At 39.7% G+C, this 16,239-nt stretch overlaps 1 protein-coding gene across 1 annotated transcript; it reads left to right on the plus strand.

Annotated features, from left to right (window-relative positions):
- The first annotated feature begins 243 nt into the window (after positions 1-243).
- LOC136258168 (tripartite motif-containing protein 2-like) lies at positions 244-14,461 on the plus strand. The gene is made up of 2 exons (XM_066051486.1): positions 244-312; positions 12,529-14,461. Exon 2 carries the CDS (start codon positions 12,544-12,546, stop codon positions 14,305-14,307), a length of 1,764 nt encoding a protein of 587 aa, XP_065907558.1. The 5' UTR covers positions 244-312; positions 12,529-12,543; the 3' UTR covers positions 14,308-14,461.
- The last annotated feature ends 1,778 nt before the right edge of the window (positions 14,462-16,239 follow it).

A 16,239-nucleotide genomic window follows, 5' to 3' on the forward strand; every position in this document is an offset into this window, starting at 1 on the left:
TACTTTTAGGCTACTTTTAGGTACACGTTTTTACTGGCGTTTTGTTGAAGCATTTTGACTGCTCTATTAGGGTATTTGAGCATTCAATTAGATCTTATTCACGATTTTCAGCCCCACGTGCACTCCGGCCAAGAAGGATAATTTCGGCCAGGTATCATTCTGAGGGGAGAATTGCCTCCTCCTCTCCTCCCAGACAAATCGAGACTAATCACGTGATATTAACTTCTAATCACATGAGTACAGTATAGATTTGGTGTGAAATCATCACGAGAAAATCCTCCGTTCTTGATTATCTATCAGCTACAAAAAAAGGTTAGATTTGCACATTAGTCGCACTATGTACAGTACTGTAGTAATAGATATTTTGTCCAACATTACGCGCCATACACTGATTATTGCCTTGGACTGTTGGATTATTGTGCAGGGAAGTGTCACGTACAGTACGTACGTAGACAAGTACTGTAGGTAGATATGCGAACGTGGTCAAAGTATTGAAGGGCAAGACTCATGGATAATAGAGAGGCGCGTACGTACGTGCTGGATATAGCACGACAGATACATCACAGTATTAATATAGGTTTCAACCTTTTGGGACTTAGGGGGCATCTCCAAACTGATTTTGGTACGCTTAACGTCATAATGACGCTAACTTCAGACCCCCCCTCCTTAACGTCACACTATGAAAACAATGCATTGGCAATAGAAGCACTAAACGTTATATTCTTTACCTGAAAACATAGTCTACAAACAGTATAGCTGTTTAATCACGTCACTTTCTCTGTTCTATAGCTGTTTACACTATAACTGCTTTAATAAAAATTAATAACGTCATGGGCTGAACCCCCCTCCCCCCTTAACATCATTATGACGTTAAGTGTACCAAAACCAGAATGGAGATTCCCCCTTAGCTATCAACCGAAATTTTAAAAGTGGAAGGAAATCTCCACAAATTTCTTCATGTGATCAGTTCTCTCAATGACACTAAAGTCAGTCTTGATGCCACTGAATTTTGTTGACAAATGATAGTCCAAAGCATTGGGCAGTATGTGTAGTAGCAGTCGGTCAGTGTTTCTGTAATATTTCTTCACGTGATAGTATACCAGGAACTCCACCCAGCTCAATTCAAAAATGAAACCATTTGTCCTTTTTCAGGATATTTTTTGGAGATTTTGCAACATGATGGTGTCATAATTATGGTGATGTAGTAAAGATTTGAAGCAGCTGTGGAGCATGAGAAGTGAGACCAATAAGGGGTGAGGTCATCGTGTTGGATTAAATAGATTGTAATATGATTTTATTGCATGAAGAAGACGATGACCAGCCTGATTGAAGATAAAAGGAAAGACAAGGCACAGAGAGTACACACGCATTGAAACCCCAAAAGGCAGATGCCACTGGTAGGTTTGTTATTGTAGCATAAAATGGTAGCCGTATGCTGCTTCGTTTTGGCCTCCAGCCTTGCAACTATATATGCACAGGTTGGCTGGCAGACCAAGTTTTGGCGATTTTAAAAAATATATATCCAGCTGCTTGTGTTTTGATCTTAAATGGACTAATATTATTCCATAAAGGTGACTTTCTTTGCGTAAGATGTCTCTAGGATGATTTTCAAAGTCATTATTCTAGGTGGCACTCGTCACTTTAGGGGAATCCCCTACTTTTGATTTACCACAGTTTTATGTTCTCTTTGCAGGAACATTTAGTACACCAAGATGAACATTTTTGTCCATGTGTATAGTTTTCAATGTTAGTGTAAGTCAGTCGATTTGCAACATAGTAGCTTATTCATCTGGGCCCTGTGGGCTTGTTTCATCCCATTTTTAGAAGGTAACCAGGTAACCAGATGTGTGACAATGTTTGTAGGCAGGTGCTGATGTAGTCAGCTAACCAAACTATGTAAACAAGATTGTTTGTGGTAATTTGTACCTGAGGTTTGCTGAGCTACCATGGGTATTTGGTGCTTTTGTTGAGGTAAATGGCAGTTACTTAATACTAATGGCTTTTACATTAATACCATGATATTTAGTAATTCCATGATACTTATTTTTATGGAAGGTATACCGTTTGCTATTTTTCAATACCGCCCAGCACTAGTAGCAATCAAGGAGCTGTACATAAAGAGTAAAAATTTAAATCACCAGTACAGCTCCTTGTTTTGCATGCATGTTATATTGTGGAGATGACTGGTACAGAGTGTTTGCACTCAACCTTGTGTATTCTGTTTTGCCATCTGTAAGATGCTTAATGGATGCAACTATTAATTTTTAGTGGCCTTCTACAGAGGTGACCTTTATTCAGATGGTCTTCCAAGTATGGTTGCACTGTGGTCCATGTACTAAGCTTTTGCGAAGGTGGGTTATAAGCATTTGTTCAATTGTGCTGCTTTTCGAATTTTTACCTTTTTAATAGAACTTTGTGTGGGCGAGATCAAAGGAAAAAGTGTACTTTAAATTTCATAAAGTACAGTCTCAACTGGCCAACAGTGTTTTATCAACCACAAAGAGTGCTTTATTCATTCAATAAAGCACTCTTTGTGGTACAATAAAGCACTCTTTGTGGGCAATAAAGCACAGTTGCTCACATGCCTTAATGCAGGCTAATAGCTTGTGGGGCTCACGCCAGTACGACTAATCACCCATGCTGGTGAAGGCTGATAGCCTCGCCGTGCTGAGTGATCATTCACCCCAGCCAATACAAGTTATACCACTGGATTGCTTTTATAGACATACCTAAATGCTTCGATGATAGATTTTAGAAGGTAGCATTGCTGTTACGTTTGTTAATGTAAATGGACAAGTCCTGGAGATATCACGGAAATACCTCACCATGTGACTCACAATAGAATCGATTGTGGGTTGCGAGCAAAACCTGCCAAAATACGTGATGAACGTCTACCATACCAAACTATGGTGAACTACGTGTGAGTTACTTTGTTAAACTTGTTTGTGTGCGTTCAGGCTGCTAATAATTTGTGCAACACATGTTAATTACGAGTCCTAGTGTATGGTGAAGCTAGACAACTAGAAAGTTCCATAAATCATTTAAAGCATAGCCTTGCTCGTGCTATATGAAAAATAAAACACGAGGCGTGCGGCTGAGAAGCTAATAAAGCATGCGGCAGAACCGAGTGCTTTATTAGCATTGAGGCAAAGTGCCTCATGCTTTATTTTTCATATAGCACTCGCGGCTATGCTTTAACATATATGTAAAGAGCAAAATTGCTTATAACGCCAACACCCTTTAACAGATTTTTTTTAAAACTAAGTGTTTATGAGATATCCTCAGAGAGTACTACACAAATTTATGTGCTAAATAAAAATCATTTCCATTAATTTTATAATTCTCCGGGGATTGCTACTTCTGAACTTAATTAATATATTATATCCATCCAAAAATTGGATGGTTCTGGTCATGCAATTTTGGAAGGCTAGTTTGATTTTTAAACCAGGCATGCGCCCAAAGCTGGCTGGATGCGTGCCTGGTTTACTGAACTGAAATTGTTTTTGTAATTGTGTGTGTGCGTACGTGCATGTGTGTGTGTGTGTACCTACTTACCTACCTAAGTTTGTTTGTCTGTATGCACCCACATGAGCAGAAACGTTAAAAATGGTAAAAAGCAGCCAGGACATAAGAATTGAAAGCTAATTTATAAACGTCCACACACATAAACTTTGCTCTGAGGTGCTTTCTTTTTGGTAGTCTGAAGTACGGGTGTGGCAACTCTTTTCAGACTTTGTGAATTGCCTTTCCTTTGGGTTTTACAAGCATTTAGCAACTGAAAAACAACGGTGCAGGCCTCGTAGTCTACCAGGAATAGCCTATCCCTTCCAAGTTGTTGAAAGGAGGTGTATTCCTTATTTACGCAAACAAAAATGAAGAGCATCTTTGAGGTTTTGTCGAGTGGGAAAAAACACGATAGTCAAACAAACAGTTTAGAAGATACTTCTGTGCATTAATTATGTTGTTAAAAGTGGTTTGTTGAACAAGCACTTCCTTGGCAGTGCATAGCAATGTAATTGAAGAATTATGAATGATTCATGAATTATGAAATCAGCAATTACAGTAAATTGTAAAACCAAAAAACCTATTGGCTAAAATAGTAATACCTAGTTGATTAATCCCAGATTAGTTGCATGGGTACCTGGTTTTTAGAAGTAGCACAACATCAACTGAATTGTTTCAACCCAGTCTCGACACCTACACGGTAGGGCTACTATGCCATAGTGGAGAAAGAAATGAGTCACAACAGTAAGTGCATGATGTATGCATTGTAGCACATCTCAGGCTGAACCCACGTCAAACAGCAAGGGAATAAGACTGGTAACCTTAACCATAGTCAAGTTAATGCTTGGCTGGAAATTAAAATAGATGACTACTGTATTAGAGTATCTTATTGTATTTTTATGCTCTAAATCTGTTTCACAATGCTGGAATAATTCTCTGCCCATTATTATTCCCAAATTATAATTTCTACATCCCTACCCAAAACACATATGGCACGGATAAATTAGATGTAGTGCTTAAATGAATGCTACTGTATAATTGAGAATTCAAATATTTCAATGATTAATCAGTACATTTATGGCAATTGAAATTAGGGCTGAGCGATACTGCCATTTTAGTATCACGATCGATACTAAAGCCACTCTTCACAAACTGAATAGTTCACGATACTTACAAATAAGTCAATCATAGCTGGTACCACATAATGTATTGCTTAGCATTCCTGCAGGAAGTCCTTATAGGTGATAGCAAACTAGCCACTATCATCCTTGTTTACAGTAACAGTTATTGTAACACATGCTTTGAGGTTGGGGAGTTTGTAAAAGACGGAATAAGGAATAGCGGAATAACTCGCATCACAACGAACGGGCATTTATATGGCTTATGCAATGTTAGGGTGATTGTACTTGTGGTATTACGTAATGAACAGACTTCTTATAGTGATGTAACGTAGAGTATAAATAGTCGCGTGATTGTAATTATCATGAGTTGTTGTAATCTTGAGTGTGCTGGTGATTGTTGTATTGATTAACAGAATTATTAACAATTGTTTGACTTGTTAGTGAACGCACCGCAACAACCGCCACATGGTGACAGGAGTGGGATGGCTGGCATTCAGTTGAAAACGCCGGAACCTTTCGACTTCAATAATCCAGACAGCTGGTCCAAATGGAAAAGAAGATTCGAACAGTTTAGAGAAACGTCTGGTTTATCGGGAGAATCTGAAACTCGACAAGTGAGCACACTGTTGTATACGATGGGAGAAAATGCGGACAACGTTCTAACTTCCATGCGAATTACTAGTGAAGAACGAAAGAAATATGACACTGTCCTGGCCAAACTTGACGGGTTCTTCAAAGTTAGAAGGAACGTAATTTTTGAAAGAGCCAAATTTAATCGTCGCAACCAATTACCTGGTGAAACAGTGGAGCAGTACATCTCCGAGCTTTATGCCTTAGTAGAGACTTGTGAGTACGGAAACTTAACAGAAGAGATGCCCCGTGACAGAATTGTTGTTGGAATAAGAGATGAAGCCATTTCCAAACGCCTTCAGCTCGACCCGGAACTAACGCTCGACAAAGCTAAGAAGGCAGTACGTTTGAACGAAGCTGTACAAGATCAGCAACGTCAGTTAAAAGGTGAAGGGACTATGCAAGATCCTGTAGTAGTGGATGCTGTATCCAAGTATTCCAACAAGAGAGCCATTGGTGGAAAAACCACACCCCACCCACAACAACTCAGAGGAGGCATGTTGCCAGACAGACAACAATCTGCACAAGCATGCAGTAGGTGTGGTCACAGTAGACATCCAGAAGGTGTTAAGTGTCCAGCTATCAGTGCCACATGCCACAGATGTAACAGAAGAGGGCATTACAGCTCACTTTGTTTTTCCAAGATTAAGAAACAAGCATTTTCAGTCGACACTTCACCCACTGATGAATTATCTGTAGATACCACACCCAGTGAGAAACTACCTCCTGTTGAAGAACTGTCCCTTGATACTGCATTCCTAGATGCCATGGCAACCAGTTCAGAATCGTCTTGGTATGTTACAGTGACTCTGGATACCAAAGTTGTTCAGTTCAAACTAGACACTGGTGCTGCAGTAACAGCCATATCAAAGGAAACATACCGTGCACTTCCAAAAACAGAGTTGAAGAAGCCCTCTAAGATATTGTCAGGACCTGCCAACCAAAAGTTGACTGTACTGGGACAATTTACAGGTGCTCTGTCTAACAAAGAGATTTCATCTAGACAGGAAATCTTCGTAGTACAGGGCTTGAGATACAACCCCTTAGGTTTACCAGCCATCACAGCACTGCAGCTCATTTGCAGAATTCATACTATGGTTGCTGAGGACATTTACAGCCAGTTTCCCACAGTTTTCCGAGGTTTAGGCACTTTAAGGGATGAATATTTGATTAAACTCAAGGATGATACACAGCCACATTCTCTTCATACCCCTCGTAACATACCACTACCGCTTCGTAAGAAAGTCCAAGAAGAATTAACTCGAATGGAGTCTGGTGGTATTATTTCTAAGGTTGACGAGCCCACACCATGGTGTGCTGGGATGGTGGTGGTTCCAAAAAAATCTGGGGCCATCAGAATTTGTGTCGATTTGAAGAAATTGAATGAAGGTGTTCTCAGAGAAGTACACCCGATGCCCAAAGTAGATGAAACTTTAGCCTTGTTAGCTGGTGCCACTATATTTTCCAAACTCGATGCCAATAGTGGGTTTTGGCAAATTCCTCTTGCCAAAGATTCTCGCCACCTTACAACATTCATAACCCCATTTGGGCGGTATTGTTTTAACAAATTGCCTTTTGGCATCACAAGTGCCCCAGAACTATTTCAGAAACGAATGAAGAGAATTCTTGAGGGTCTGCAAGGGGTAGTATGCCGGATGGATGATATCCTTGTGTTTGGTTCCACCCCACAAGAACACAACTCTAGATTGTTGGCAGTACTTCAGCAACTACAGTCAGCTAATGTCACCCTGAACCGTACTAAGTGTGAATTCAACCAAAAATCTGTGAAATTCCTGGGACACCTTGTTGATAGCCAAGGAATCAGAGCAGACCCAGAGAAGATTGCAGCAGTATCTAATATGAAACCCCCTACTAGTGTTACTGAGCTACGCAGGTTCCTGGGAATGGCTAACCAGTTAGGGAAATTTTCTCCCCGGCTATCCCAAATTAGTCAGCCATTACGTGAGTTACTGAGTCCGTCACATGCTTGGGTGTGGGGCCCAACACAGGAAGATTCATTCATAGCAATTAAAGCTGAATTGACACAACCAACAGTCCTGGCACTTTATGACCCTGAAGCCAGCAGCAAAGTATCTGCTGATGCATCCTCCTACGGGTTGGGTGCAGTTCTCCTCCAACAGTCAGGCCAAGTCTGGAAGCCAGTGGCGTACGCATCCCGCTCCATGACGGAGACTGAACGACGCTACGCCCAGATAGAAAAAGAGGCCCTGGCAGTTACATGGGCATGTGACAAATTTGCAAACTACATACTGGGTACTCACTTTCTAATAGAATCAGATCACAAGCCACTCATCCCATTGTTGAATGCCAAAAACCTTGACCATTTACCTCCTAGAATTCTTCGCTTTAGACTCAGAATGGCCAGGTTTAATTACACTGTGTCACATGTACCTGGAAAGCTACTGACTACAGCTGATGCCTTATCAAGAGCACCATCCCCACTTTGTGACAATCAACTTCAAGAAGAAGTAGAATGGTTTGTTGATACTGTAGTAGCAGCTCTACCAGCTGGGGAGCATCGCTTGAAACAGTACAAAGATGCTCAGGATGATGACTCGACGTGCATGACAGTGAAAAGATGGTGCCTAGAGGGTTGGCCTGCCAAATCTCCTACAGATGTTGACCTGAGTGCATTTTGGAAGGTGAGAAGTTTCTTTTCGCTTCATAATAATTTGCTATTATATAACCAGCGTATTGTTATTCCTTCTTCTTTAAGAAAGGAGACCTTGGCAAAGATTCACGAGGGGCACCAAGGGATCGAACGCTGTAGAGCCAGAGTGAGGTGCTCCGTTTGGTGGCCTGAGATTACCAAGGATACTGCTGAGATAGTTCGTCAGTGTCCCACATGTGCTAGAGAAGCCCAACAAAGGAGAGAACCCCTGATCAAGTCGACACTCCCAGATTATCCATGGCAAATTATAGGGACAGATTTGTTTGAACTGGAAGGTACCAAGTACTTGTTAACAGTAGACTATTTTTCAAGGTACCCTGAAGTAACCAAGTTGACTACAACTACCTCAGCAGCTGTCATTAGCCACCTCAAAAATGTGTTCTCACATCATGGAATCCCGGAAGTAGTTCGCAGCGATAATGGTCCACAATTCTCAGCTCTAGAGTTTACTCAGTTTGCAAATGAATATGGATTCTGTCACATCACAAGCAGCCCCAAGTATCCCCAAAGTAATGGGCAAGCTGAACGCATGGTTCAAACTGTTAAACATTTACTGAAAAACAGTAAAGATCCATACATGGCGATGCTTACTTATAGGTCAACACCTCTTCCCTGGTGTGGAAGGAGCCCAGCTGAATTGAGTATGGGGAGACAGATCCGAACTTGTGTTCCTACTGCAGACTGTAAGCTGATTCCTCAATGGACCTATTTGGAAGAATTTCAGAAGTCTGATGCCACATACAAGCTGAAACAGAAGGACAATTTTGACAAACGTCATAGAACCAAGGATTTACCTATGATCCCCGATGACACTCCCGTTTGGATAGACTCTGATAATGGTCCAGTTTCGGGCAGAGTAGTTACTTCAGCAGAAACCCCCAGATCCTATCTTGTAGAGACTCCTTCAGGTCAACTTCAGAGGAACAGAATCCAATTAAGAGTTGTTCCTCAAGAATCTAATGCTGGGTTTCATGAAGAACTGTCAGAACCAGAAGAGCCTCACCGAATGATGACTAGAAGTCAAACTGGGACTGAGATTCGTCCCCCCCGCCGTTTCTCTTAAGGGGGAGATGTGGTATTACGTAATGAACAGACTTCTTATAGTGATGTAACGTAGAGTATAAATAGTCACGTGATTGTAATTATCATGAGTTGTTGTAATCTTGAGTGTGCTGGTGATTGTTGTATTGATTAACAGAATTATTAACAATTGTTTGACTTGTTAGTGAACACACCGCAACAACCGCCACAGTACTGTTACAGCTGTGAACTCATCCCTCGTAGATATCCTTACAATGTAGGGTGATTGCGTGTACTGTTACAGCTGTGAACTACACTGCTTCGTCACTCATAGATGTCCTAGCGAAATGATTACTATATGCTCTTACTATACTACTGTATGTAGCTAAGCTAGAATATACAGTAGTTAGCTATTAGTTTCGTTTTCGAGTCTTCATCCTTCCATTAGAGGGATGAAACAAAACGACTGCCACGCCCCCTTTGCTCATGACGTTGGTACCATACTTAACATACAGTACCCGCTTACGAAGTGCAAAATTACATTTGATTATAGCTCTTACTAGCTACTATTGTATGTAAAGTATGGTACCAATGTCGCAAGCAAAAGGGGGTGTGACGGCCGTTTCGTTTCATCCCTCCACTGGAAGGATGAAGACTTAAAACGAAACTAATAGCTAACTATACTGTATATTCTAGCTGTGCTAGCGCAATGATACTTAGCTACATACAGTAGTAGTAGTAAGAGCATATAGTAATCACTTCGCTAGGACGGCTATGAACGACGAAGCAGTGTAGTTCACAACTGTAACAGTACACGCAATCGCCCTAACATTGCAAGGATATCTACGACGGATGAGTTCACAGCTGTAACAGTACAATCACCCTAACATTGCATAAGCCATATAAATGCCCGTTCGTTGTGATGCGAGTTATTCCGTTATTCCGCTATTCCTTATTCCGTCTTTTACAAACTCCCTTGAGGTTGTTATGGTGTTCACACCTCTCTGCAGGGGAAACCAGATGGGTGGTCTTTATCATTTACAAGGATTCTTAGCCTAGTACTGCATAACAAATGGATTTTTAATGACAATAATGTACAGGCATGGTATCATGATAGTTAATAACAAAATATCGCAATATCGATACTTTCAAAATATCGCGATATATCGCTAAAACGGTAGTATCGCTCAGCCCTAATTGAAATGTACAATTGAATTCTAATATGTGACTGGGTCTGCGAAAATAGGGCATGTGGGCACATAAAAATTTTCTACTTTTTCACACTTTGTTGTATCACAATTTTGTATTCCATGACTCTGTAGCCATGACATTTTCAGTACGTATTAAACATTTAGTTGGCTTTATAATACAAGTTACAGACTGGAGATGTTCTATTCCAGTGCTGAGATATGACATGTTACAGTGTATGTGATGAGGTATCTTTTGTGCCCACATTCCCAATTTTCGCAGGCTCGGTCACATATATGGAATAGTTAGAGAATGAAAGACCATCATTTTATTGATGAAAATTGAGTGTTACAACAACAATAATGTGAGGTAAGACACACACTGCTACTTGTAATAGGTGGCTTCGAGGATTTAAAAACCATTCGGTGACATCAGTAATTACTTCGGCTGCACCTTGGTAATTACTGACATCACCTAAAGCTCAAGGACACCTATTACAACTGTCTATAAGTGTTTTAGACAACGGCGCTGAAGCAGTATAGAAAGTTCCTATTGTAAACACAAGGACTTTTCAGCTAGCGAAAGATTTGGCAATTGATGGAGGTTTGTAAAGTTGATAAAATAGTTGTATTTGAGACTTTAGAGGTGTATGAGAATGGCAGTGAACATGAATAGCCAGTGCCAATATAGCTGTCTAGGTGTACAGGCCATAGTGTATGTAATATGGCATAGGCCGCAACTACGGTACTGCCCAAGCGCAATGTCACACTCATTCGCACACGCAAGTTTGCTCGAGATTTAAATAATCGCTAATTAAGGGGCATGGAAACTGTTATGCTCACGAGACAATGTGGCAGCTGTTTCGTTCTCGAGAATCATTAGTGAAACAGTGGCCACGCCCTTTAATTAGCAATTTTTAAAATCTCGAGTAAAGTTGCGAGTGCGACGTTGCATTTGGGCAGTACCGTAGGTTAGTGCTTTTTCAAGTATTAACCAGCTACCACGATGGTTTAATCCCTTGCTAGCTACAGAAATGGGATTGCCTGAATGCCATTCTTTACAATCAACATCTTTTTTTCCCTTAGTGTTTATTGATGTGTAATTATCCACAAGAGGCTAATTGCATTACTGTGGTTGCACACAGTAAAGTATAATAGTGTATCTGTACATGTGCATGGAGCATGTTGTGTATGTAGGGTAGGTATAAATAATGGACCCAGGGACCCACGAAGATCCAACTATTTTTGGAATTTTATACACTTTACAATATTCTATACTTATGCTAGATACCTTAGCATGTAATAGCATGCCCAATCCACTTTTCCTCGTCACGGTGTTTCACACGATGTTTATACCAATTAGAAATAAATTATAAGCACCTCTGAAAAAGTATCTAAAGCTGACAGCATTTATTGGCCCCTCGCCAGGTGCTCAATGAGCATACTAGTCTATTATGTCACCCAGCGTTGTGCAAACAATTATGCCAGGGAATAACATTTACTAGCTAACCCTCGTATTCAGCAGGTTTCAGCCCGGAGCAAACTCTACAACCGGACCTCATACAAAATAGTGAATTTTCACAATGTTTCTGAACACTAGTAGTTAGGCGACATAATAGACTAGCATGCTTATTGTGCAGCAGGCAAGTGTCCTACTGGCCTTGCAAGTGGCCTATAAATGCAGTCAGCTTCAGACACTTCTTCAGAGGCACCTATATTTTCTAATTGGTATAAACATTGTGTGAGAGACCATGATGGGGAATTCACATAAAAGACTACTTGCAGAGGTACCTAGTACAAGTATAGAATATTGTGAACTGTATAAATTCCAAAAAGAGGATCTTTGTGGGTCCCCGGGTACATTGTTTATACCTACCATTTATGTAGTGCCACTGCATAGCTTCATCTACTACATGTAGCACTGCCAGCTGCATGTGTACCTGATTATAGACCTAGTATGCTACTATCAGCATTTGAATGTTTTGAGTATACATTCAAATTCTTTTGAAGAGTGAGCCTTTTGATTTCATCATATTTGTTTATGCATTAATTTGTTGTATAATTTTGGCTCTGTGTGTGTGCTGTGTAGTCTGGGCTTGTGACCGTGTTTGAGCAGGCAGGTATACTAACTGAATGGGTTGTACAGGTTGTAAAATTTCCCTTTTTCACTGTGTCACTTAATTACACCTGTATGTAAAAGTTGCTTTTGAATAGCCAATAGATTAGCTGTAAGTGAAATTCTTCTTGTCTTATTGAAAGTATATGTACCTTGAATATATTTTTTATGTACCTTCACTGTTACCACTTAGTTGGGTATTCAAAGATACATCTCCATAAAGCTTCAGTGTAAGTGATTTATTGTACAATATTGCAGGTATTTATTGGAAATATGTCTACCAATGATGTCTATATTTGCAAGGAACATGACAACTGTGAGTGCAAACACTACTGCAAGAATTGTGAAAAGAACATCTGCCTTGTTTGTACACTGATTGGGGAACACTCTAAACATGATCACTGCACAATTCCACAAGCCGTCACCCAGTGCCAAGAAGGAGTGGAGAAGACCAGTAATGCAATAGATGAAATGATCAAGAGTCTTGATGATCGGTATGAAAGGATTAAAGCAATGAAGACTAAAGTACAAGAGCAAGGTGAAGGTGTGAGAAACAAGATTTATGAACATTATAATGAGCTAGATCTAATGCTAAGAGAACAAAGAGAACAAGTGAAACAGCAAGCAAGTGATGTAGTGGTAAGGAAGGAGAAAGTATTAGCAGTTCAGCTGACAGTGGTTGAACAAGCAAAAAGTGAAGTTTTGAGCTTAAAAGAAGTGAAAGGCACTTACAAAAAGAATTCTGATCAAGACATTTTGTCCATCAATGCAGCAAAACAGAAACAAATAATCGATCACTGCCTACAGAAATTAAAATCTAGGCATGACAAAATCAGCTTTGAACCTGAAGAAAAGGATGATATTGAGTTGCTATGTCCTTTGAAGTCCTTTTTCCCTCTGTTTTGCCATCTTTCTGTAGGCTCAGAGGGTTTGTGTGTTCCTACCAACTCAGAGCTGTTGTTGCCAGCTAAAATTTATGTAAAGAAGCAAGTTACAGTTACTCTCCTTACAAGGGATGTTAAGAGTCAGTATTGTTCTCAAGGAGGTAATCATGTGTCTATGCAGCTGGAAACTTGCACAGGGAAAATTACTACCTTAGAAGTGAAAGATAATTGCGATGGTAGCTATTTGGCTTCTTTTGTAGCTGATCAAGCTGGAGTATTAAAGCTTTTAGTGTCGGTAAATGGTTTGCAAGTTAGGGAAACTCCCTATAGCATTGTTGTGTATAGAAATTACAAAGCACTTAACCAACCCGATAAGGTATTGAATGATGATGGTAGCCTGGGCTATCCCTGTGGCATTGCAGTTGGTAGATATGGAGTATGGGCAGTAACTGACAATTCCTGTGGTTGTGTGTATATAATTGATGGTGAAAATCAGGTAGTTAGCAAGGTTGGTGGCCGTGGTCTACTCAGTAGTCCCCAAGGTGTTGCATTTGACAATGAAAATCACTTGTATGTGGTTAATAGTAGTAACCACAGGGTACAGAAGTTTGGATTTAATGGTAACTACTTGCTGCAATTTGGGAGCCATGGTTCAGGTGATGGTCAACTAAACCAACCACGTGGTATCACAACACATGATAGTAGAGTGTATGTCACTGATAAAGGTAACCATCGTATATCAGTGTTCCAGTCTGATGGTCAGTTTTGCATCTCTTTTGGTTCTGGTCAGTTGGGTGATCCCTACGATGTAGCAGCTAATGGGATTAATCAGCTGCTTGTTGCTGACCCTAGTCAGAAATGTATCATCACCTTTACACTTGACGGTAATTATGTAGCAGGCAAGTTGCACACTGAAGGATCTAGTAAAGATTATCTAAACAAACCATGTAGTCTTGCTACAGATGCAAATGGTTTCATCTTAGTAGCTGATGACAATCGTCTGTTTGTCTTTGATCAGGCTGGTAGCTTCATTCATTGTTTTGGAACTGGGAAGTTCAGCGCTCTTAGTAGTGTAGCCCTTAATAGTAGCAATGGTAACATCTATGTCTGTGACTCCAGCAACAAAAAGATTCAGATATTTACCAATTACTGACCTCTATTTACACTCTGATAATCACCGTCATGTAACTATTTTGTATGTTATCACTGTTACTATTTTGTATGTTAGGTGTATTTTCTAGTTTTGCACCACTACTGATATTGTAGTACAGTATATAGTCTATTAGTGCTGCCATGATATCATCAAGGTTTATGTCATGAACAAATGTAATAATATTACCACGGGCACGAGTGCTTTGCCTGGCATATATGCACTTGCCTGAGGCCTGCAGGCCCGAGGGCAACTACATTTATTCCAGGCAAAGCATGAGTGCCTGTGGCATGACTAATGTATGCCACATAGGTTAATCACCTACCCATGTTGGAAACTGTGCTGGCTTGCTTCATGAGTGTACTTACATTGGGCCATGTGAATTCAATAATGGACACCGGAAACACAAGTAAGACGACAACAAGACATCGCTGTATAAAGAGTTCAAACATACACATAATGACACAAGCATACAAAAATTGACAGTGACCCAAGGGACACAGTACATTGAAATGCGATTTCATAGTAGTAACTATAAATTAAAGTCATGAATAAAATTACAGTCATTAATGAATGCCACTTAACTTCTAATGGCTCAGTCACGTTACATCACATCAAGACATTTGTCTAGCTAGATCAAAACAATATTGTAGTAGTCTTGATCACCTGTATTAAAAACAGCTTCATTTCAGTCAAAAGGACTCCTCAAAATGCTTTCACAATAGCACCAAGAAATTACAGCCTATACCTTATACTATTCTGTTTTCTAGCTCAGTAGCTCAGTAGTTTCAATAAACATTTTGGACTTTCAGTGAAAACTACCACCAAATTTGACCTCGGTAGTTTAATGTTTTTAAAATTTGTTTTGAAGAGTATGGCTTAAATACCTAAATATTATATGTAGTGCAAATTCCATTTCAGCATAGTAGCATTCATTGTCTGGTGTTGAATTTTAATAATTATTTACAAATTTTAATGTGATAAGTTAATTTCTTCAATTTTTTTCACATGTAGTTACATCAGTTGCCATATATTAATTTTCAAAAAATGTTGAACTGCAAAATTTGTATACATACATCCTAATGTCATGGGGTGCATCATCATACACTTGGTCCTCTTTTATTTCTTGTTTTGTAAAAGACATCCCAGTTATTATATTATTAAACACTCAGCGTTGTTTCTCTTTGCAGATACAAGAAGATTTAAACAATGTTAATTTCTGAAGTACTGTCTGGAATCCTCTATTTGGCATTTCAAAAAATTTTATGAAAACTTTATGACACCTTACTGTATTGGAACATCTCCGTTTTCCAGATACAGACTACAGGGGCAGATTTGGGGGGGAGGGGGGGGGGGCTGGATCTGCCCTTGTAGTCTGTATCTGGAAAATCCCCCCCCCCCCTCCCAGTGATACTTTTAGGCGTATCACTAATAATACAAATACTCATAGACCCATCTTATGAACATCTTTCCAAGTGGGTTTATTCTAAAGGTTATGCAACAAGGACCCAGGTCAGCATTGGAGGTGTACAACATTGAGATACTCTAATAGAGCAGTCATCTAACTACTCTAATAGAACACTCAGTGTAAGCATAAAAGTTGGTTCTGTTATGGAATTTTTCCAAATCTGTCTGCGCCTATACATACAATGAAGTGCATTGGTTTGTTTAAAAGGTTTGATTCATCTACTTGTGTATATAGTTATTATCGGTACCGGTATACTTAATTTAGGTACAGAATTTCCATTGAAAATGCTCTCAGATTCAATATTAAATTTCACAATTTTCCAGTTTCAACATTATTATTCTATCATGCACGCAATTAGAGGGTGCATCTTGTGCTTGGTTGTCTGAACCTACCCAAACATTTCCATTAACAAATGCTGCAGAGAGCCATACCAAAATCTAAAGGTAGTATATAAAAATAATATCCAC

This window comes from Dysidea avara, chromosome 6 (genome assembly GCF_963678975.1).
Source record: "Dysidea avara chromosome 6, odDysAvar1.4, whole genome shotgun sequence".
Lineage (NCBI taxonomy): Eukaryota > Metazoa > Porifera > Demospongiae > Dictyoceratida > Dysideidae > Dysidea > Dysidea avara.